At 40.5% G+C, this 23,093-nt stretch overlaps 1 protein-coding gene across 1 annotated transcript in view; it reads right to left on the bottom strand.

The window, feature by feature from the left end:
- Nucleotides 1–23,093, bottom strand: part of atp11b (ATPase phospholipid transporting 11B) — a 96,866-nt gene that overhangs the window by 71,760 nt on the left and 2,013 nt on the right. The window contains exons 2-6 of the mRNA XM_084066603.1: nucleotides 16,411–16,527; nucleotides 10,502–10,591; nucleotides 7,576–7,656; nucleotides 6,333–6,440; nucleotides 4,754–4,882 (exon numbers count right to left, since the gene is read on the bottom strand). Coding sequence (XP_083922729.1) covers nucleotides 4,754–4,882; nucleotides 6,333–6,440; nucleotides 7,576–7,656; nucleotides 10,502–10,591; nucleotides 16,411–16,527 — 525 coding nt within the window. The remainder of the gene's footprint in view (nucleotides 1–4,753; nucleotides 4,883–6,332; nucleotides 6,441–7,575; nucleotides 7,657–10,501; nucleotides 10,592–16,410; nucleotides 16,528–23,093) is intronic.

Raw genomic sequence — 23,093 nt, 5'->3', positions numbered from 1 at the left:
ATGGATAAAAACACTGCGGTCGGGTGGCCAAACCTTTTTTGGCCTCACAGATGAATCTGAGAGCTGGATTTGGAAGAAACTGGTTGTTCTGGCAACAGATGTGGGTTGAATATGCTTTGGTTTTCTGCTGCTCTAATAGCAATGATCACTATCTGAATATAGAGCGTTTAACCTTTCCACACCTTTTGTTGTTCCCTTGAATGGATTGCTACCTGTAATAGCTATTATGTTTGCAGCTCAAGTATTCTGCTTCCCCAGCTATTAACCCTTTAAGACCGGGAAAGCATAATTTGTGTCATTTTAAGATGTCTTTGGCTATTCAAAAATAGCTATGAGCTTGTAGATCTGCTATTTTTGAAAACTCAAATCTTTGAATGTGTATATATATATATTTTTTTTTTAAGCGAACATTTTTAACTTTAACATCTTTGCTTCTGGGGGGTCCCTGGAACAACATATTTTGAGATGGGGGTCCGTGGACAAATACATATCATTTTGGGGGTCCTTGACATGAGAAAGGTTTGAGATCCACTGATATAGAAACATACGTTTTTTCAGAAAACTGTTTTAGTGATAACTGATTTAGAAGACATTTGAGTTACAAATGTTCGCTCTAAATTAAAAAAAACCATATATTCAAAGATTTGCACAAAATGTTCAAGATTTTTCAAAAATAGCAGATCTACAAGCTCATAGCACGGCACTAGGTGCTGCGCCATAAGCTTGTAGATCTGGAGTTTTTTTAAAAGCCCCAAAAAATCTAAAAATGCGACAGAGATGCGTTCCCGGTCTTAATGGGTTAAGCTCTTACTGCTGATGCTGTTACCACGTATACCTAAAAAAAACTGAATAAAACCCTATCTTCTTTCCCACCATCTGCCTTTTGATTAGGGGTATTCCCCCCTCCCCCTGTATCTCATTGCCTCCATCTCCCCTGCTCTCTTTCTTGGGGCTAAAGGGATTAGTTTCAGATTTCCAAGTTGAAAGGAAATGTGCTTTTTAATTCTCTCCTCTCTTCTCTTCACCTGCCTGAGGCTGTTACCTAATTATCTCTAATCAGAACGCTACTGTTACAGCTGATTTATATCGGCTGGTGGAATCCAAAAGGTAGCAAATGGTCCCTTATAAAAAGGTAATTTGGATCTTTGCCCCCTTTTGTAATTTCCGTACAGTTAGTTTCAAGGCTTAAACACACTCAGCTGACTTGTCTTGAATATTACAGACTACGTTGGTAGATGTCGGTGTTAATACCCCTCACTATAAGGTGACTTACTCTGTAATGAATGCAGCTCTTTGAGCAGTTCAACACGCTCCTGCAGTGGGCGGGGTTTTACAAGTGTTTTGTTTGTCTGCAACATTGACATTGAACGTGATGTTCTTTTGCCTTAAGTGAGTGCAGTGTGTCTCTCTCTCTCTCTCTCTACCTCTTGCACTAAACTCACTAGAGGAGCTACTGTATATCAACCATTACAAATGAAAGGATCTGTCATCTTATCAATTATGATGTACTTTTAATAGAAATGGGTTAATAATATAATTGCCTCTGTGAAGTGCCAGTAAGTCTTGCTCTCTGCCCATCTCTCTCACACACACACACACACACACACACACACGTGCCTCCAAATCACCTGTTTTTTTATAACTCTGCCTGTGACAGCCGTGGCCGGAGGCATAATGTTTTCGGGTTATCCGCATGCACGTCCTACTACTTAAGCCGGATATCTTAAGAGAAACCTTGAGGGAATTTCTTCAAATTTAGAATAAATGTCCACTTGAACCGATTAGATTTTAACCATCGAAAGTCAACTTCACTGTGACCTTGAATCCGTCTCATTCTAATGAATGCATAATCTCGGATACGCCTGGAGGTAATTTCATTATATCTGGCACAAACGTAAAGGATGAACTGATTAAAATGTGGTGGTCAAAGGTCACTGGTTACCTCACAAGACATGTTTTTGCAAGCTCTCCCCAATACACTACAGTACAGCCAGGGAGGAACAGCCAGTGTTCTTTATTTAGATCATTTGTTTGTTAGCCCAATAGGCAAGCCAAACAGTTGTTCTTTGTGTTAGCTAGCTAGCAGAACGAAGCGCAGTCTGAAACCAGTGTGTGTGTTTGTTTTTGTTAAGGATCAGCAAACAGTGTCCATTGCCTAATCTTACAAGGAGCATGGTTGCAGTGCCACACCAGAGGAGAAAAGGTCCCACACCCCAGCTCATCACAAGGGGGGGCCAGGCTTTTACAGTCCGGGCCCCTAAGATGTGGAACGCCCTACCTGTTGACCTAAGACGACCAAAATCAGTGTCATCTTTTAAACCTCTTCTGAAAACCCATCTCTATGCTAAGGCCTGTTCTTGCCACTTTGGTTTCATTGATTATATCTGTATGGGTCTATTTTACATTTTGTGCCTCCTGTGTGTTTATTCATTGATCTTTTGTTGTAGTTTATCTCCAATGATTATCATGTTGTTCCTTTTATCTTGCCCTGTAAAGCACTTTGTGACTACGTATGTCTGGGAATGTGCCGTATAAATCAATTAATTAGCATCATTATCATGCACACAGACACAGTTTTGCTGAATATGTCTATTGGCTTAAAATCGTAATACACATCTTGACTCAATAGTCTTAAATATCTTACCCCATTAAGACCTGAAGCCGATTCAAAAAACGTCTTCTAAATCCCAACAGTTTTCTAAAAAACGTATGTTACTATATCAGCGGTACACTTTTTCATAATTGTCAACCCCCGAAATTATATGTATTTGGCCACGGACCACCATCTCAAAATATTTTGATCCAGGGACCCCCAAAAGCAAAGATTAGAGTTAGAAATGTTCGCTTTAAAACATAAATCGAGATTTGCTCAGATTGTCAAGATTTTTCAAAAATAGCCAAAGTGTAAAATAATGCTTTTTAGCTCAAATCTAAAAATGACACAGATGCGCTAGGTCTTAACTCATTCACTGCCTGAATTATTGCTGGCCGCGTTTGCCCACTGCCAGAGATTTCTAATTGAAAAAAAAAAGTACTCAGGAGCCGAGATACAGAATTTTTAAGTTTTAAGTTAACAAGGAAGTGGATGGGAGTCTAGATCTTCGAAAAATCATATCTCCTTGGTCTTTGGGATTTTAATTTTTTTTTTTTTTAATTAAAATTACGTTTTTTACGTCAGTGGCAGAATTGGTAAACGGGAATAATTACGTTTATTACGTCAGTGGCAGTGAATGAGTTAATGGGTTAATAAGATGTACGTCTCCACATGACAAATTCAACATGTCAGACCTGTCAAGTTTGTTTCCTGAGGGTGAGCTGACGCCACTGACAGATAATGATAATAGTCTAGTAGAGGAGTGGTTGGGGTGGTGTTAAGCTATTCTTAGCGTCCAGTACCTGCCTGAAAATGTGCCATGAAATGTGTGTAACTATGTGTAAACCTTGATGCTTCAAATTCTCCGTCATTCAATCTTTGACGTCACTGACACTTTCTATCTGTCAGGTTTGTGTGTGTGAGAGAGAGAGAGAGAGAGAGAGAGAGAGAGACACAGAGAGGAGGACTTGTGTCTGTGTGTGTGTGTGTGTGTGTGTGTGTGTGTGTGTGTGTGTGTGTGTGTGTGTGTGTGTGTGTGTGTGTGTGTGTGTGTGTGTGTGTGTGTGTGTGTGTGTGTGTGTGTGTGTGCGCGCGCGTGTGTGTAGCTGTGTACAAATGTGTATTTTACTACGAAGCAGACTGTAACAACCAGTTTATTCTGGACTTATTTTGTTTCATGAGTGTTTTTTCCCCTTCTTTTTTGGTGTGTGACCTAACCTTCAACACAGGATTGGAGAATCCCATGCCCAAATGATCAGTATGACCAAAACACTATAATAATGATAATGATGGCAGAGCAGCAACAACACTGCCCCAGCACAAAGCAAATCTACTTTCACCGGAGCAGTGGAGAGTGGCTTTACATGTTTAACCAGAAGGCACGCCTGTGTAGACGCAGACAAAGACTGCCAGCAGCACTGTGCAAAGTACATGTGTATATTTACATACATGTTACATTAATTTTTTGGCACTCAAATGCACATATCAAAAATATACTGTATTACAATTAAATACAATATAAACAGTCTACAAGAGTTGATCTAGTTCTCAACAGGAAAAAGGTTGAGAAACACTGTTCCATAACCTTTTCAGGCCATGACCCCCCCAAAATTATCATATTTGAACTGGGGACCCCCCCAAAACAATCACATCTGAACAGGGGACCCCCCACACTGACAAGCACTTGGAATTGTATATAATTTGTGAGCTTGTAGATCAGCTATTTTCACAATGTTTGCCTCTTTCTTATGTTATTTGAGAATTAGGATTTTTTTAAAAGTACTTTAACTCACTGAGTGCCATTAACGTGTTTTTACCGCTATGGCGCTGGGTGCCATTAAAGTGTTTCACGTGTTTTTGAAAAAATAGTGGGGAAAAACATGTTCAGAACCCAAGATATCATCATCTGAAGATGTGCACCTCCATCCACTCCTTGTTTAACTTAGAACTGAAAAAGGCTGTATCTCGCTTCCTAAGCACTTTTTGTTTTCTGTGAAAAAAACTCTGGCACTTTTCAGAATCAATTCTGAAATAATTCTGGCAATCCTGGCACTCAATGAGTTAATTGTCACTTCACTGTCATCTGGGGACACGCCCCAAAATCATGTGGGGGACCCCCTCCCTGGGACCACTGTTCTATAAAGACAGCCAAACACACACCTTGAGGTTGGTCTCTCCATCCAGGCTGGTAGTAGTGATGTGACAGGTTCCATCTGGACGGTCTGAGGACAGCAACGCCAGGTCAGCTGGGAACGTCTCATCTTTAGCCACACGCACTATATCCCCCACCTGGAGACACACACACACACACACACACACACACATCCACACAAAACCATGTGTCATTGTGTTTAACCCATTAAGACCTGGATCTGTGTCATTTTTAGATTTGAGCTAAAAAGCATTATTTTACACTTATGCTATTCAAAAATAGCAGATATACAAGCTCATAGCGCGGCACCGAGTGCCGCGCTATGAGCTTGTAGATCTGCTATTTTTGAAAAATCGTGAAAATGTGTGCAAATCTTTGAATATATATATTTTTAAAGCGAACATTTTTAACTCAAATCTTTGCTTCTGGGGGGTCCCTGGAACAAGATATTTTGATGGGGGTCCGCAGCCAAATAAATATAATTTCGGGGGTCCTTGACATGAAAAAGATTGAACACCACTGATATAGAAACATAGGTTTTTCAGAACACTGTTGGGATTTAGGAGACATGTAGAATCAGCTTCAGGTCTCAATGGGTTAAAAACACACACAGATACATGATCCATTTGATGTGATTATTCACATGATCATGCTCCATACCTCAGACCAGGTCAAAACCTAGTAAAGCTAGAAAAGCCATATGGAAATCACACTAACGCTTGGAATGTAACATCTGGATGTACAGTAGCTATAGCTGTGGACACTGGTAATTGGTCTTTAAGTCAGTGGTTCTCAAGCTTTTCTGGATCAGGGCCCACATGAAAATCTCAAAAGACTTTGTGGCCCACCCATCTGGTCAAATGGGTGGGATGTGTGCATTTTCAGAGCAATTTAATGAAATCAATCAATTTTGTGTTCTGGGTCTACTTTCACCTCCTATTTATCACAACTAAAACAACATTTCAAGGTTTTAAAGAAAACATAAAATGAATTATTTTATATTATCATTAAAATCTTAGTGTTTTGCCAATTATTTGGGGCCCACTTACAATACCCCACATGTTGAGAATCAGTGCTTTAAGTGGTAGTGGGCATGGGCAGGTTTAATCCCTAATTCTGCTTCACTCCTTTAATCCATTAAGACCGGGAACGGATCTTTGTCATTTTAAGATTTCTTTGGCTATTCAAAAATAGCAGATCTGCAAGCTCATAGTGCGGCACCTATGACCTTGTAGATCTGCTATTTTTGAAAAATCGTGGAAAATGTGTACAAATCTTTGAATATATATATTTTTTAAACCGAACATTTGTAACTCAAATCTTTGCTTCTGGGGGGTCCCTGGGACACAATATCTTGAGATGGGGGTCCGCGGCCAAATACATATCTAAAAATGTTTTCTAAATCCTAACAGTATGCTGCTATATCAGTGGCGCTCCAACTGTTCCATGTCAAGGACCCCCAAAATTATATGTATTTGGCCGCGGACCCCCATCTCAAAGTATGTTGTTCCAGGTACCCCCAGAAGAACAGATCGGAGTTAAAAATGTTCGCTTTAAAACTCGCTTTAATGCTCCAGCCCATCTTACCCTGATGTTCTTGGATTTGGTTTGGACCAGACCTCCACTGCGAACCACAAACACTGGAGCGCCGTTCACCTCGTTGTCCGCCTTGTGTCTCAGCCAATCCTCATAGCCCTAGGAGAGAAAATCAGCCAATGACCACCAGACAACCACAGTGACTGACAGATGTGTCAGCCAATCCTCAAAGCCCTTAAATGAAAGTCACCCAATGACTGATCAGCCGACAGCAGCCTGACAGTCATTCCAGTCGAACCGAAAGGCTCAGCAGAGCAGAAAGAGGAGGAAAGATCACATAGTTTACCTTAACCCATTGGTTCTCAACCAGTGGTCCGGGGACCACCAGTGGTCCTTGAGGGGGTTCCAGGTGGTCCCCAGCTAAATGATGGGAGTTGGTAAACAACTGGACCCTTATAGATCTAACTCTTGAGAGTGTAAAATGAAAGCAAATGGACCCTTACGGGTCCATTTGCTTTCATTTTACACTCTCAAGAGTTATATTATTGTTAAACATCTGGATTACTTAATTAAAGAATTGTTATTTTGATCAATATTTGCCTGTTATCTCTCCTATTGGTACCAACACCAATACAGCATGGAATTGTGGACACAATCTTATCCAACGATAACAAAATATTTCTTGGGTCTGAGAGTCTAAATCTCATCAAATGGTGGTTACGTGGCTCACATGGTGAATAAATAATGGACCTTGGTATGAAAAGGGTTGAAAACCACTGCCTTAAATATTGCACTGTAAAAACCTCTCATTTATGTTGAATTTGACATCTTGAAGCCCCTCTATCAGGCTTAAAGGGGTCTTGTGATTGGATGCATTTCCTTACTTTCCATCCTGTACAGTAGAAAATGCTACAATGTTGGACGTTCATATACAAGTTTAAAATAATAAGGTTTAAGAATGATAAAGTACTCTAGTAGAATCTCCAGAATAACAATATGGTAATGAGCATAATACTGCAGGCGGTGGCAGTTGTTATTAAAAGTACACTGACAACCACTGTATTTAATAACAGAGCGGTTTACATTAAACTGTAGTTCCATATTTTGCAAAGAGAAGGGAAGTTAAGTGTGTGTGTGTGTGTGTGTGTGTGTGTGTGTGTGTGTGTGTGTGTGTGTGTGTGTGTGTGTGTGTGTGTGTGTGTGTGTGTGTGTGTGTGTGTGTGTGTGTGTGTGTGTGTGTGTGTGTGTGTGTGTGTGTGTGTGTGTGTGTGTGTGTGTGTGTGTGTGTGTTCACCTGTTTGATGGCAGTTACTGTGATGACAAAGAAGAGAGGCAGGCCGCTGGTGACTGGGGAAGTAGGGGTGTCTATCATCAACTAGAGACAAAGGAATAGAAAGACATAAATTAATGCAAACGGGAAGTATAGACAGAGCAAGCGAGGGATTCAGAATGAATGAGAGAGAGAACCAGCAAGTTATGGTTGGGTGACAAAAGTGTCATTATTATGAAATAGCAACCAGACGCCAAACCCAGCTGAGGTTTCTGTGAACACAGCACAGCCAAAGCTATTGATTCATCACAACAAGAAGCCTAGTAGTAAACTAGCATCGTCACCGTGTCAGCGTTTTTCCTTTTCGTTTCACTCATCCATTCACTGTTCCACAACACTTAACCACATAAACCCTCAATTCCAGTGGTTCTCAAACTTTTCCATGTCAAGGACCCCCAACATATGTATTTGGCCGTGGACGCCCGTCTCAAAATATTTTGTTCCAGGGACCCCCCGGAAGCAAAGATTTGAGTTACAAAAAACATATATATTCAAAGTTTTGCACACATTTCACGATTTTTCAAAAATAGCAGATCTACAAGCTTATAGTGCGGCACTCGGTGCATGACCCATCGTCAAACCTCTAAAAGGGTCTGCTTGATGTCTTTGGGTGCGGTCGGAAATACACCACTGAGCGCACTGGCCAATACAAACTAATAGGCAAGCACGCTCCGGTGCGCAATTTCCGAACGCACCCTTTGTCAGTGAGGGGTCACATGACAGTATGTATGTCGCCGAAGCACTGGTGTTGCCAATGATACTAATGAAGGCTCTGTTCCATTCTGGTCAAACAGAGTCAGGGTGCTGATATTGTACATGTTGGCTCACTGGAAACTCTATGCTACACCAGTGGGTCTCAAAGTGGGGTCCCTTGTTTCCAAATGGCCCCTTAAGGGTGCATAACTCTGAGAGTGTACAATTACGGGTCCATTTGGTTCCATTGGTACACTCAGAGTTACGGGGCTCCTTGAAATTTAAAAGTGTGAGAACCACTGTGCTACACAAAATGGAACAGAGCCTTCATTAGTATCATTGGTAACACCTGTGAAAGGAAGTAAGGAAGAGGCCTAATTTCCTTCCAATATGGTTGCTGTGCATAGAGCCTGTTGGGCTGCAGAGATACGAGTAAAAGATTGAGCGAGCTAACAACAGGACAGCATTGTAGCAGACAGTGTCAAACAAGGAAAACCTCAAAAGTGTGCATCAGTGTTTGGACGGTTTATTATTCACTTCTCACACCTCCTCTAAAAGGTCAGACCACACAGTGCAAAACATGTCATGATGTAGCAGGTGCAAGCACAAAGGGTTTTACATTTGCGCGGATGAAATCAAGCGACATCACTGGAATATCTAAACCATTGGTTCTCAAAGTGGTGTCTGGGGACCCCCAGGGGTCTTGAGGGGGTTCCAGGGGGTCCCCAGCAAAATGTGTTAATATAGCATCACAATAGGTTTAACCTTTTATACTTTGGCTATTGAAAAACTACAAGTTCATAGAACTTGTAGATCTGCTATTTTTTTTTTGCGAATCTTTGAATATATATATATTTTTAAGCGAACATTTGTAACTCAGATCTTTGCTTCTGGGGGGTCCCTGGAACAAAATATTTGAGATGGGGGTCCACGGCCAAATACATATCATTTTGGGGGTCGTTGACATGAAAAAGTTTGAGAACCACTGATCTAAACGAACAATAGGCTCTATGCACAGCAGCCATATTGGAAAGAAATTGGGCCCCTTCCTTACTTCCTTCACAGCTGTTACCAATAATTCTAATGAAGGCTTTGTTCCATTTAGTGTAGCACAGTGGTTCTGAAACATTTAGGAACCATCATAACTCTGAGAGTGTACAAATGTACATTTGATGTTTTTCTTTAGAGAGTTTAGAGAACAGAGCCTATTAGTGTCATTGGTAACAACTGTGAAGGAAGTAAGGAAGAGGCCCTATTGTGTAAGACATGTTGCACATAAATAACTAGAAAAATGCACTCTTCGGATCGCAGAACTCTGCCAGGTCTGGTTGCCTAGCCAGGGCTGTGCCAGAGCACGGGGAAGCTGCGGGTGAAATAAGAGTTTGTACGACAGCCGGTGCAACTGTTCGCCAAGCTCACAATGCATGGTGCTGCGGTGCATGATAAATCAGGCGCATCACAGTAACGACTGCAATGACGTAGCCTGCGCATTTTCATTTACCAATATATTCTATGAGCAAGACAGGGGTCAAGCCGATAGGCCAGCACAAATGAAGGGCAGCCAAAAAAATTTGACAGAAAATGATTTTATTTTTATCCCAGGTGGACTGATGCATGCTGAAGGCTCAACTCCTAGAGTTGGTTCTTAGTCATGCATGATGGGCGGGTAAGTCACTTAATGTGTTTGAGTATTTACTTGAACACAGAGATATATCCCTCTCATTCCTTTTTAAGTCAGTGACACACACACACACACACAATTATTACATAATCGTTTCCATGTTGAAAGATTTCCAAATATTTAAAAAAGCAGAAATAGCAGATCTACAAGCTTACAACGCGTCGTAAGCTTGTAGATCAGCTATTTCTGCTATTTTTTTACATGTATAAAAATTACTAAATATGTCAATTTCTTTGTATATTTCAGTTATTTGTCATATCTGCCCTGTGCAATTTTTGATTACGAAGCGTAAAAGACTTCATTATGTTCCAATGTTCAATGCCAAACACACAATTTATCGTCAACTTACATTTGTAATCGTGAAAGACACACACACACACACACACACACACACACACACACGAGGCCATGAATGACTGATCCCTGTGAGCCAGGAGAGTAGCGTACTGCTGTGCTTGGAAGCACGTGTGTGTGCGTGCGTGCGTGCGTGCGTGCGTGCGTGCGTGCTTCTCTTACCTGTACGAGGAAGATCACAAGGAAATAGAAGTTGGCTATCCTCCTGAACTGCTCAAACAGATTCTTGGGCACAAAGTTCCAAATGGTGTACTGAGAGAGAGAGAGAGAGAGAGAGAGAGAGAGTGTTAAACCAACAGAGTTAGCTACAGTATGTGTGTGTGTGTGTGTGTGTGTGTGTGTGTGTGTGTGTGTGTGTGTGTGTGTGTGTGTGTGTGTGTGTGTGTGTGTGTGTGTGTGTGTGTGTGTGAACCATGACAGTAACCAGCAGATTAGCATAACAGTTAAAACCCATATTCTGCTCCCACTTTATTCTCCGACGATGCTAAATGATTCTCTACAAAGCCTACAGATTCCCTGGGGTCTCATCACTGACTAATGGCTCGGAGGATATTCCTCACAAGAGATCCATCCATTTTACTCAGCTTCCCTGAAGAAAAATTAAAAAAGAAATCCATACCAGATAATGATTACAAATGTGTAGAACATGTAATCTATTAATTTGACTGTTGTTAGTTAACATTCTGTACTGACCAGTCGTTTTGCCTTTTCCAGTTACATAGTGGCCATTTCCAACATATTCTTAACCCATTAAGACCTGGAACTGTGTCATTTTTAGATTTGAGCTAAAAAGCATTATTTTACACATTGGGCTATTAAAAAATAGCAGATATACAAGCTCATAGCGCGGCACCGAGTGCCGCGCTACGAGCTTGTAGATCTGCTATTTTTGAAAAATCGTGAAAATGTGTGCAAATCTTTGAATATATATATTTTTAAAGCAAACATTTTTAACTCAAATCTTTGCTTCTGGGGGGTCCCTGGAACAACATATTTTGATGGGGTCTGCGGCCAAATACATATATAATTTGTGGGGGTCCTTGACATGAAAAAGATTGAGCACCACTGATATAGAAACATAGTTTTTTTCAGAATACTGTTGAGATTTAGGAGACATGTAGAATCGGCTTCAGGTCTCAATGGGTTAATTTGACTGTTGTTAGTTAACATTCTGTACGGACCAGTCGTTTTGCATTTTCCAGTTACATAGTGGCCATTTCCAACACATTCTTAACACGTCATTTTCCCTTTTCTGTCTTTCATGTAAACTGCATGATATGTGTACGACAGTCTGCATTGTTAGTAAAGAAAAAAAACTAGATGGATTCAGTGATATAGAACATACATGCACAAGTATTTGGTTAATTGTTTAGTTATCTACCTATATACATGTATTTAATAAATACATGTATACTGTATAGATAGATAACTAAACAATTAACACACATAAATACTATTTATGTGTGTTCTTGCATAAACATAAAATACAATTTATACACTTCTTAAAAACATAACCATCTAATGTCATAAATCATCGCTGTTGGGCAGAAACCCCTTTTTTTGTAAATTAGTGCCCTAGTTCATCTTTCAAGTGTCACACAAAACTAGTGAAAATAGCAAATCTACAAGCTCACATCACGTTGCAATGCGACGCAGTATCGGCTTGTAGATATTTATATATATATTTTTTTTTTTACCATTTAAAAATGTTTTTAAAATAATATAAAAGGAATGGTTTTGGACATACAAGGTTTCCACCCGACAGTGACGAAATATCAGATGGCCCCATCAGCATTCCGTTGACCTCTCTTATTGTTAATCACACATTCCTGCTGCTCAGACTCAATGCTTGAGCAAGCCACAGCAGTAGGAGGCTGAGTAGACACCTGCTGAACTACTAATTAATTTGGCCTGACATTTAGCGCCGTCTCTTCCAGAGTCCAGCTGAACACTCATCCAACCAAGCCTAACCAAAAGCCTGCTCTGAGCTCACTAATAGGATCAGATTGCACAGTCAAATCCTCAGCGTTCAATTTTACTCAGAGCGTACAACAATCTGAGTTACAAGTAGATAAATTAACACCGAGGAGAAAACATTACTGCACACCCACAACATCGATCATGCACAGTATGTGCTATACGATCTATAAAATGAATTATACACTGCTAAGCCAACATTTCTACTGAACTTATTGTATGTAGGCAAATGTGGATTATCATTGACCTAAATAATGTAATGTTTAAAAGTATTGCATTTTTAAATCAGTAATGTTTAACCTCCCTGTCAGTTAAAATGCCTATCCTAACTCCTGACCCTGTGCATGTTAGAAAGGATTTTACATACAGGGATCAATCTACAGTATATACAGTACTAGTATCTACTCTACTATTGATCTATTGATCAGTTAGTCTAGCATTGCGGGCTTCATTGACAAATATTTTCTTACATTTCTACATTTAGTGTATTTCTGCCCTTAAGAAAGGACCAACGTCAGATTCAGGAAACGCAAGGCACAGCCTTTGATTTGTGCGTACCACAGGTGTATCAAATTACTCATTTACTAATTTGTAAACTGGCAATTGGCATTGATATTGTTTGGAGGTTCTTCTTGGCTTATTGGGCGTGAGCATGCAAAGTTTCAAGCCGATCAGTCCAAGATTAGCTGTATACAGACGGACGGATATACAGACAGACCAAACAGGGACGAAAACATAAAAAAAAGTTTATAAAAAAAATTGGTTTGATATGAGTCAGAGTTTATCAGCCACGGGAGGAGGGCAGGACACTGGAACGCCGCCAACTGATATGGCGGTGTTCCAGTGTCCAGTTCCAGCTTGATTGATCGCTGAGGGCAAATACTGCATGTGCTTTGCATTTAACCAGCCTAACTATTCTATCTGGTGTCCTGCCGGCATCGGAAATTGACAGGTTGCATCTTCATCATGGTGGTAAGACTATGAATTGTATTTGTAATGGCGTCCATGTGGTTAACTTAGCCCATTACAAGTTGGATAATTGTTATTAGAGCTTCATAACATCCTTATAACACTGCTGATAGCCCCTCAGCCTCTGCTTCACTGTTGAAGGAGGTGAAGGAGGTGGTGTCCTGCAAAACACTTCGCCAAATTGCGGCCACACTTGCAGAAATGACATACATGCTGAAGGAAAGCTCTGAATGCTTCAACTAAATAGGTGCATTTCCCTTATGTCTTTCTTATCAACCTTAAAAAAAATTAATTGGTGAAGTTGAACACCAACAGGCCTCTTTCTTTTAATTCTCTCCAAATAGCGAGGTATGGCATTACTGTAATTGATTCTGTTAAACGATTGACCAGTGGCATCCGTTCAGTAAAAGCTAAGGTATGGCAAGGTTAGGGTTGCCAACTCCCAGAGATTGAAATAAGGGACACTCTATCCTGGGCGCGCAGCAAACACAATGGTCTTACATCTGCATTAGGCTACTATTCATGATTTATTTTTTTATTTTATTTTTTTAGCCAAGGTATGGCACCTGCTCTACCTTGCCATACCCAATTGACGCCCCTGCGACTGACACCAGTCCAGCACACGTTGACATGTTAACCTTCCTACAAGCAACCAGTAGTCTGGGTTGCTTGATTCCACTGGAAATCTGATTTAGTTTAGTTAATGTCAACGTCTTCACCGATGTCCAACTGTGTAGGCTACCACATTTTACAAGCTGCACAGATTATGACAAAACTCTGGCTATTATTTTATTATATTACTATTGTTTTATTATTATTACTATTATTTATTAGGTTTATGACATTTTATGACATGTTGAGTGTTTAAGAGTCTAAATAAATACCATTCTGATAAATGTTAATTCTGTGTAGTGTGTACACATGCAACTTTCATTTTGCGTCGGGAATGTGGGTCATGACTGTATTTCAGCCTTTACTATTAACCGGGTAAGGATGTCGTCTAACCGGTTGCAAAACTATCCGTTATACCCATCCCCAGTCCATTGTTGTCACTGGACAACAATTCTAAATGACTTCTCCTTGCCCTGTGGACACACAGCCTAAACTCTCTAAAATGGATCTAAAATGTTGTGCTTACCTCGACAATAAGTGTTGTCCCTATCTACTTTATTTGGGCTGTTTGCTGGATTCACGCACACACACACACACACACACACACACACACACACACACACACACACACACACACACACACACACACACACACACACACACACACACACACACACACACACACACACACACACACACACACACACACACACACACACACACACACACAGGCTGCAGGCAACCCTGGCAGCAGTGCACAGGACAACATATTTGCATTCCTGTGGGTGATGGTCCCTACATTGAATGGACTCGGCCGTGGCTGTGTGTGAAACGGATGATGGCCGTATCGATTGACGGACGCGCTATTGTTCTCGAGGGGGTGGTTTCACACTTTCTTCAAAGCTCACGGTACACCTCGCAAGTATCCGCGGTACAAAAGTGTACCATCTACCGCGGTTGATAAACACTGTGCTAGAACATTAGACCAGAGGTTTTTCAGGCAGTGACCCCCCAACATTATCATATTGTAACTGGGAACCCCCCCAAAATAATCATATTTGAACTGAGGACCCCCCCACCCTGACAAGCATTTGGAATTGTAGTTGAGGCATTAAATGTTGTTTGACTTGGTTCCACAGATACATATTATGAAAAAAGCAGCGGCCTCTTTTTTTGCCCCTTTCTTATATCTCTAACAAGAAATTCGGACCACACATACAGCCACGCATGCGTGCGACTCTCTATTGTAATAGGATAATACAATCGCCTTAAAGGGGCGGGTGGAGTTTGGTATATTATCGTTTTCTCTGCTATGTTGCAACTATGTTCTATGTTCAGACCACCTGTCCGATTCCCGCCACATTTGGCCTAAAAATCGATCATACCTGTAGCCTTTGGACCGGGTACTTTTCATTGTTCATTATACATTTGGATTTGTTGTTTGGCCCATAGTTTGCCTCAGTAGCGCACAACGCTATCCTGTCAAATCCTCAGTGTTCACGTGTCCAAGTAATAGTATGTGACGTACAGTATGCGGGAGTACTTGGACAGTCTGTCTCCGTCTCCGGCTTCAGACAGCAGCCATAAATTTCACTTTAATCTGTGTAACTTAAGCAAATAATTTTTCTTCTTCTTCAAAGTCAACGAGACAGAACTGCTGGTATTTCACCACGTGGATTGCTTGCCACTGCAGGTTTCAGGGCATATTTTCCCCCCCAGACAGCAGAGACACACATTTGTTCCGAGTTATTACATTTCGCTATCTGCCTCAAAGCCAAATGAAGCGTAGTGTACCTGTGAGATGTAAGTGGCATTTGACTTGTTCCAATCCTCAGTGTATATCATATATAGGATATCCATTTTTCACTCAACAGTGTAAATGTAATCATTAAACCCCATTTTTATGCCTATAAACCAAACGCTGTGAGGTGTGACTGGCATTGAAATGTTAATCGACATCGACATCTGCGTGTGAGTGTGAGTGTGAGTGTGAGTGTGAGTGTGAGTGTGAGTGTGTGTGTGTGTGTGTGTGTGTGTGTGTGTGTAGTACAAGGAGGATACTTGAGCTTTGGAACGCCATATACCGCGACAGTTATGAAAAGGACTTCATTTTGTCGTTGGAATAATAGTATATAGCCTATGAGGTTGGATGACAGACGGATAATGAACGTCTACACGCTCTACTGTCTACTGTCTTCGATGTGCGAGCCAGGCTACTACAATTTGGAGGCATTAAATTAAAAAGGTATTAAAAGTCCTTAAATTGTCACTTCACTGTCATCTTGTGTTTCAGATCAACCTTTGCTGCTCTTTTTTCCCTCTACACCTATAACTCTTGTAGATCTGCTATTTTTGGCTAAAGTTCTCCTCAGAAAAGGGATGCTAGGGTTCAAGTGGTTAATGTAAAAATAAAATCATATCACACAAAGATTTGGCAGACCCCCTGTAGTAACTCTGAGGACCCCCTAGGGGTCCGGGACCCCCTGTTGAAGACCCCTGCATTAGATGGTTACCTTAGATGAGATGATTCTGTTGTCAGCAAAGCGTTGCGGTACGTAGTGGCCATGCTGGGGGAAACGGTTAGCCACGTACACCGTCCTGGTCTCACTCTGGTGGGGAGGGTCAAAACCCTGTGGGAAGAAGGAGGGACAGAAAGGGAAGATGTCAAGCAGTTGGTCAAGTTTTGAATTATAATAAACTCATCGTGTTCTGCTCATTTTACCCTCTAAGACCTGAGGCTGATTCTACAAATGTCTTCTAAATCTCAACAGTTTTCTGAAAAACATGTGTTACTATATATCAGTGGTGCTCAAACTGTTTCATGTATTTGGGTATGGACCCCCATTTCAAAATATGTTGTTCCAGGGACCACCAGAGGCAAATATTTGAGTTAAAAGATTTCACTTAAAAAAATAAATCAGCTATTTTTGAATAGCCAAAGTATAAAATAATGGTTAAAGTGGTTCAAATCTAAAATGACAAAGATGCTTTCCCGGTTTTAAAGGGTTAAGTTATTTCAGATCGTGTCTGATAATGGGGAAAAAACTCAAAACAAACAAGAGCTCTGCAGATAATGCCTCCGTTTCCTGCCTCTTCTTTAACCCAGAATACCTATGTGACAGGTGGTGTGAATAAACTTGATAATAAACTAATCTGCGGCAACAGATTCATTTAGATAAGATTCCCGGCTCATTACAAGAAGAGCCTTATATGGCAACGCTACTAGCTTCACTTCTACCATGCCTGAATGTACTGAAGACAGTGGAGAATGATACACATCAGCAATTCTTTTGAAATAACAGAAAAGTCGATATTGGCCGTGGGTGTATGATGGTATTGATAAAGGACACACTGTAAACAACATGGCAGGATATGAAGCAGAGATGTACTGTTATCATGGCAAAGGTTTCAACACACTACTGTTAATGACACTATGGAGAACCTACACTATACACCCCAGAAACATCTTCAATGCAGCACACCAAACATTACTTCTGGGGATAATCGAGAGTAAAGCCTTAACACCTTTTTCGGATTTGCTACAATAATGTCTTTTGTCGTTAAGTTATTTTTCCACTTGTAAAAACAATTTAGTTTCTTAGAGTGCAGAGGAGATTCAGTTTAGGGGTGAGAGAGAGAGTGCAAGAGACAGAAAAACAGCCGTTACATCACGATAGTGCAGATGTATAGGAGGAAAAAAACTGCATCCCTCTCTGCATTTAGTGTTTTTTTGGGGGGTGTTCATCAGAACAATGAATTCAGACAACAGAAGAGGGAATCCAACATCCATCTGTGACTGTTGCAAGCAGGTTTACATACAGTATGGCAACTGCTGGAGAATTATGTAAACGTGCTATTTGATCCTGGTCTCTGACACACCCACACCACACACACACACACACACACACACACACACACACACACACACACACAAGCGTGAGGATGTAGCCTAGCCACGTCACTCTCACAACACAGTGAACACACAGAGCCAGCTCAGCTCATGAACAACACATGTAAACCATTAGTATCAGATCTGCCTTTCTCTGCTGCTGTTTTCACAACATCGTGCTCTTGTAAAAAACAAGATGCACCATACACACCACCACCACACACACACCTTTCTTTAACCCATCAATCCAGGAAAGCATCTCTGTCAGTTTAGATTTCTTTGGCTATTCAAAAACAGCAGATATACAAGCTCGTAGCACGGCACCGAGTGCCGTGCTACGAGCTTGTAGATCTGCTATTTTTGAAAAAAAAAAGAACATTTGTGCAAATCTTTGAATATTCATTTTTTTAAGCAAACATTTGTAACTCAAAATCTTCGCTTCTGGGGGGGGGGTCCCTGGAACAAAATATTTAACAAATGTTCGCTTTCAAATACAGTATATATATATTCAAAGATTTGCACAAATTGTGACAATTTTTCAAAAATAGCAGATTGCGTATATTCGCCGGTGTGTAATGACCTTAAGACTGGGTTGGGAAATTAAGCCTAAACACTCTTACTCTGTAAGGACCTCTAACATGGCCACTGTAATGTTTATGCACTCTCTTCTCTTAATGTTAATTAACCTCCTAACATCCCAGTGAAGTCCCTTGGCCACAGAGTCCAGTATGCTTCCAAAGACTCAAGATTTATGTTGTTACATTTTATGTACGAGAGGAGTAACCTTATTCGGTTTTGTTCCTCAGAATTGTAGCAACGAAATCATCAATAGCATCGTGCAGTTCTAGCAAATAAGTATCAAAGTGAAGCAGAGGAGACTTGCTGAACCCCTGTTGAAAACACCTCAACACTAGCTGCTTTTCATGTCTAAACCAGCTTCTCAACAATAATTCTAAAACACGCAGGCTATTGAATTGTTTTTAAACAGCCTGTGTGTCTTTCTTTTGGGGGTGCTGGGAAGGTGTCAGTGATCAGATAAGTGTGTCAAACCACATGAGTGCAACACATCCCCAGGTCTATTCTCACTGGAGACCTAGGTGTGGCATCACGTCCTTCCCCTTTCTCATGCCTTCAGGTTCCTCTCTCTCTACTCTCAGTGTTTCCCCTAGCCAGAAGCTGAAGGTGTGGGGGAGGATGCGCGTTATTCATTTTTGGGTTCTCAAAATGCATATGTGTGCTCAAACATGAAGACTTATATAGTACATGTGCACAGTAATGAGCAGGAAAATATCTGTATAGTTTACATATGAATTGTCTCCAGATTTAGGAAAATATACTTTTATTAGACCTACTAAGACAAACTGTCATACATTACAAAAAAGACAGTGGTGGAGGAAGTACTCACACTTCTTACTTAACACATTACCTGCCAATCACGGATATGTCCATGATTAAAAATGTTTTTTTTTTTTTATTATTATTTTTTTGTTGAAAAATCATACTGTGGCGGCCAGATTTAAGGGGTGGCGGCCCGCCACTGCTTAATGCATATAGGGGAAACACTGACTCTACTCTGCCTAAAATCAAAGCAAAAACTGACACACACAAAAAGAACAAAAATGTATTCAATATTTGAAACACCAATATAATAGAACATTGTACAGCAAGTGAGAGTTGAAAGATAAACATTAAGTGCTGTCTGTGAGTGTGCATGAGTGAGAGAGAGAGAAAGACCTTCTTTTTCAATTATCTATGCGACATCGCAACTGTATTATTTTCTCAATTTAGGCTTGTCCAGAACAAGTCAGATAAATTAGAGATTAAACGGTATTCCATCAATGCCAACTTGTTAAGGAAGGTCTTAACAAGTTTTTCAGCACAATCAACTAAATACAGTCAGTCAGTGGGGGGATTATAAAAGCTTACAGTTAATCTACAAACTCAGATGTCAGCAAGACATACGATAGCCTATATGAAACAAATAGGTGAAAGCAGGGTCCTTTGCTATTTGTATTTACAGCGATGTAGTCTTGTGCACATCTACAATAAACCACGTAATGCACTACACACTGACAGACAAGTGGCTGTCCATGCTTGCTGGGCATAGATATCAATTTCAATATAGAGGAGAATAAGAAGATATAGAATACTTTGTTTTAGTCTACAAAAACATTAAACGGCACTTTTGTGCTTGGTTTCTCCTTATGTATATGTGTGTGTGTGTGTGTGTGTGTGTGTGTGTGTGTGTGTGTGTGTGTGTGTGTGTGTGTGTGTGTGTGTGTGTGTGTGTGTTTGTGTGACACATTTTATTGATCCTGCTGCTTTGTACATCTGATCTGCACATGGTCACTTTGCACATTTGGGTGAACAAATTGCTGTTTTCATCGGTTATGTATCAGAAACTGTCTGCATAAGGAAATGCTGCTAGTTATGATAAATGATTGTGCCTGCCTAAGACAAGTCCCTCAGTATTAGGGTAAAGTCCTATAACTGTATATATTCTCTTTTTATTGTCATTCTTTTTCATTTTCCTTCGTTATACAGTATGCAGCACAATCTGCGGGCCAAGTCCCAACATCAGTAACAAACAAAACTTCTTGAATCTTATGTCCCGAGCTAGCTGCAGACTAAATTATTCCCGTCATAAAAGGCCAATAAAAATATCTTACTGTGTTGTAACCTCAGATCACACTTGCGACAACTGTCCCTTACTTGGGTTCCCTTAAAATCTGATAGATGCTGAGTGGTATAGAGCTCGTTGTCACACTACATCCATCCAAGGAACCATATTAATTCACATTGGCCCCTGACCAAAAACTAACTATAACTCTCCACTCCTGTTCTCCTTCACACTGTACACCAATGTCATCGGGAATTAACTGATAAGCAGTACATGAATAAATAGCACTGTTTCCCATTTTATCGTCCTGTTCATATCAAGGTCAACCAACCAACTGTTGGTTGATATATTTTTCACTGAGTTAAGTATGTCATTTAATGACAATTAACCCATTAAGACCGGGAAAGCGTCTGTGTCATTTTATACTTTGGCAATAAAAACAAATAGCAGATAAACAAGCTCAAAGCTGACTCTTTGCTTCTGGGGGTCCCTGGAACTAAATATTTTGAGATGGGGGGGGGGGGGGGGGGGTCCACGGCCAATTACAAATAATTTTCAGTTAGTATTAATGTCAGAAACATAAGTGTTTTGTTTGCTTTAAACAATGATTTGGCTATCAGGTCAGAACTAATTCTATTTGTACTGAGAACAGAACAGGAGAAAATACAGCAACAATACATGTTGTGCCACAGTTTGGAAGCACAGGGACAGCCCTGTACACTACAGTCAGGGTTTTCTGCTGTATTGTATAGTCTCTGTATGCAAGTGACACAGTGTTGCAAAACACAGTGTTGTTGATACAGTATAATCAATATTTCGGCAACATAGTGTATGGGTTATTTGTCCCGTCTAAACTCTTTAACTGATATTAAAGAAGAATGTACACTGTCAGGTCACAGAATTCATTAATATAAAATGAATTTATTTATTCATTTGGGCTGTAATTTTGAGGTGAAGTGGGCCACTATTACCTATTGTATAAAATAAGCATCATTCCTCAAATAAAAAACATGTTTTTCCCCATATTACAGGCAAACAAAACAAACAACATGAAAAGTATGTGTGGACAACATTGTTTCTAGTTACATGCAAGACAGACCAACAATGTAGGCCTATATCTTCTTCTGTCTATGATTAGTTCCCTGGCTAAAACTACCCATTTTTTTTGCCTGATGATGGTGGGATCTGAAGGAAGGTTGCTGTGGAGCCACAGAGTCTATTCCACCAGGCTGACACCAGGCTGATGCTGGCGGAAGCAACCCTTAATGAAATCACCTTTCTATAACCCATCCTTCCTTCCTTTGCAAGGAATTTGGCCGAGCCTTTAGACCTTTATCAATATCGCAGTGTCATGCCTGGACTATCATGCTATAGGCAAATTCTCTATAATGTGCCTTTCCCAGCCTCCTCCTTACTCATTATTTATTCTGTCTGAATTACGCTTGCCCAAAGTCCCCAATTTCCTCCTCAGTGTTTACATTCCCCAGGAAAACACGACAGGGAGAAAATAGACAAAAAGGGGACTCTATATGCAACTATAAGAGCCAAATCAGCCGATAATTAATTAATAGCCCAAACTCGTGAAACTTGTAAAAACGCAAGTATCTTCTTTACACTTACTGATGGCATTTTAGATTGACAACTCAACCAGGGGTCTTCAACAGGGGGTCCGGGACCCCTAGCGGGTCCTCAGAGCTACTACAGGGGGTCCGCCAAATCTTTGTGTGATATTTCTTTTCTTTACCTTAACCACTTGAACCCTAACATCCCCTTTTCTGAGGAGAACTTTAGCCAAAAATAGCAGATCTACAAGCTCACAACGCCTCGCGCTGCGAGGCGTTGTGAGCTTGTAGATCGGCTATTTTTGGCAAAGAGGCTATAGGTGTAGAGGGAAAAAAGGGCAGACTAAGTAAAAAAATAATAATAATCTGAAACACAATTTTATACAATATAGAGGGGGTCCCTGCTTTATCTCTCTCTCAGCTAGGGGGTCCTTGGCCTGAAAAAGTTGAAGACCCTGGACTAGACCAGAGTTCAGTATGTCGGATCTTCTGTTTTAGACACAGGAATCAAGGAATCAAGGACATTGTTCCAGGAGGACCTTGTTCCAGGATTTCTCCTTTGCAAGAAATCCTGAACAGGCATAATAGATGTGCACAGAAACATACTGCGACAACTCTCTTTCTCGCATTCTCTCCCTCTCTTTTAAACAGAAAAATAGGAAATGCATCTCAGCCGGCCCAAATTAACTCAAGTTTAACCAGTGATGTATTTACTTTTACTGTCAGGCTTTGTCAATAAAAAAAAGTATATTAAGTGCTTGCCTTTCACACTCAAGAGCACAATTCAAAAACCAGTAACACATAAACTTTCAGTGGTAACTGACTGAATATAGACACTTTTTAACTAGGCTTGTCATTTCTGCTTCTATGGAGCTTTGGGGTCTATTTGTAGACATAGTCAATATTTCTCTACTTGGCCACGAACGTCCGAGTCCATTTCTCTGAACCGTGTAGTAACAGTTATGTTGTCATACTTACATGACAGATAGGCATCACTGACTCAACCTACTTTCATTCAAAGACAAGCCCTGCTGTGAGACAGTTTTTTTTTTTTTGACTCATTGACGTAATTTGGCTCATATCTCCAGAAATGTTTAGCAGCTCACTAAGGCATAAGCCATAGCT

This window comes from Gymnoscopelus microlampas (genome assembly GCF_963454915.1).
Source record: "Gymnoscopelus microlampas genome assembly, chromosome: 9".
Classification (NCBI taxonomy): domain Eukaryota; kingdom Metazoa; phylum Chordata; class Actinopteri; order Myctophiformes; family Myctophidae; genus Gymnoscopelus; species Gymnoscopelus microlampas.
The sequence above is the reverse complement of the archived record's forward strand: the minus strand, read 5'-3'. Positions and strand labels throughout refer to the sequence as shown.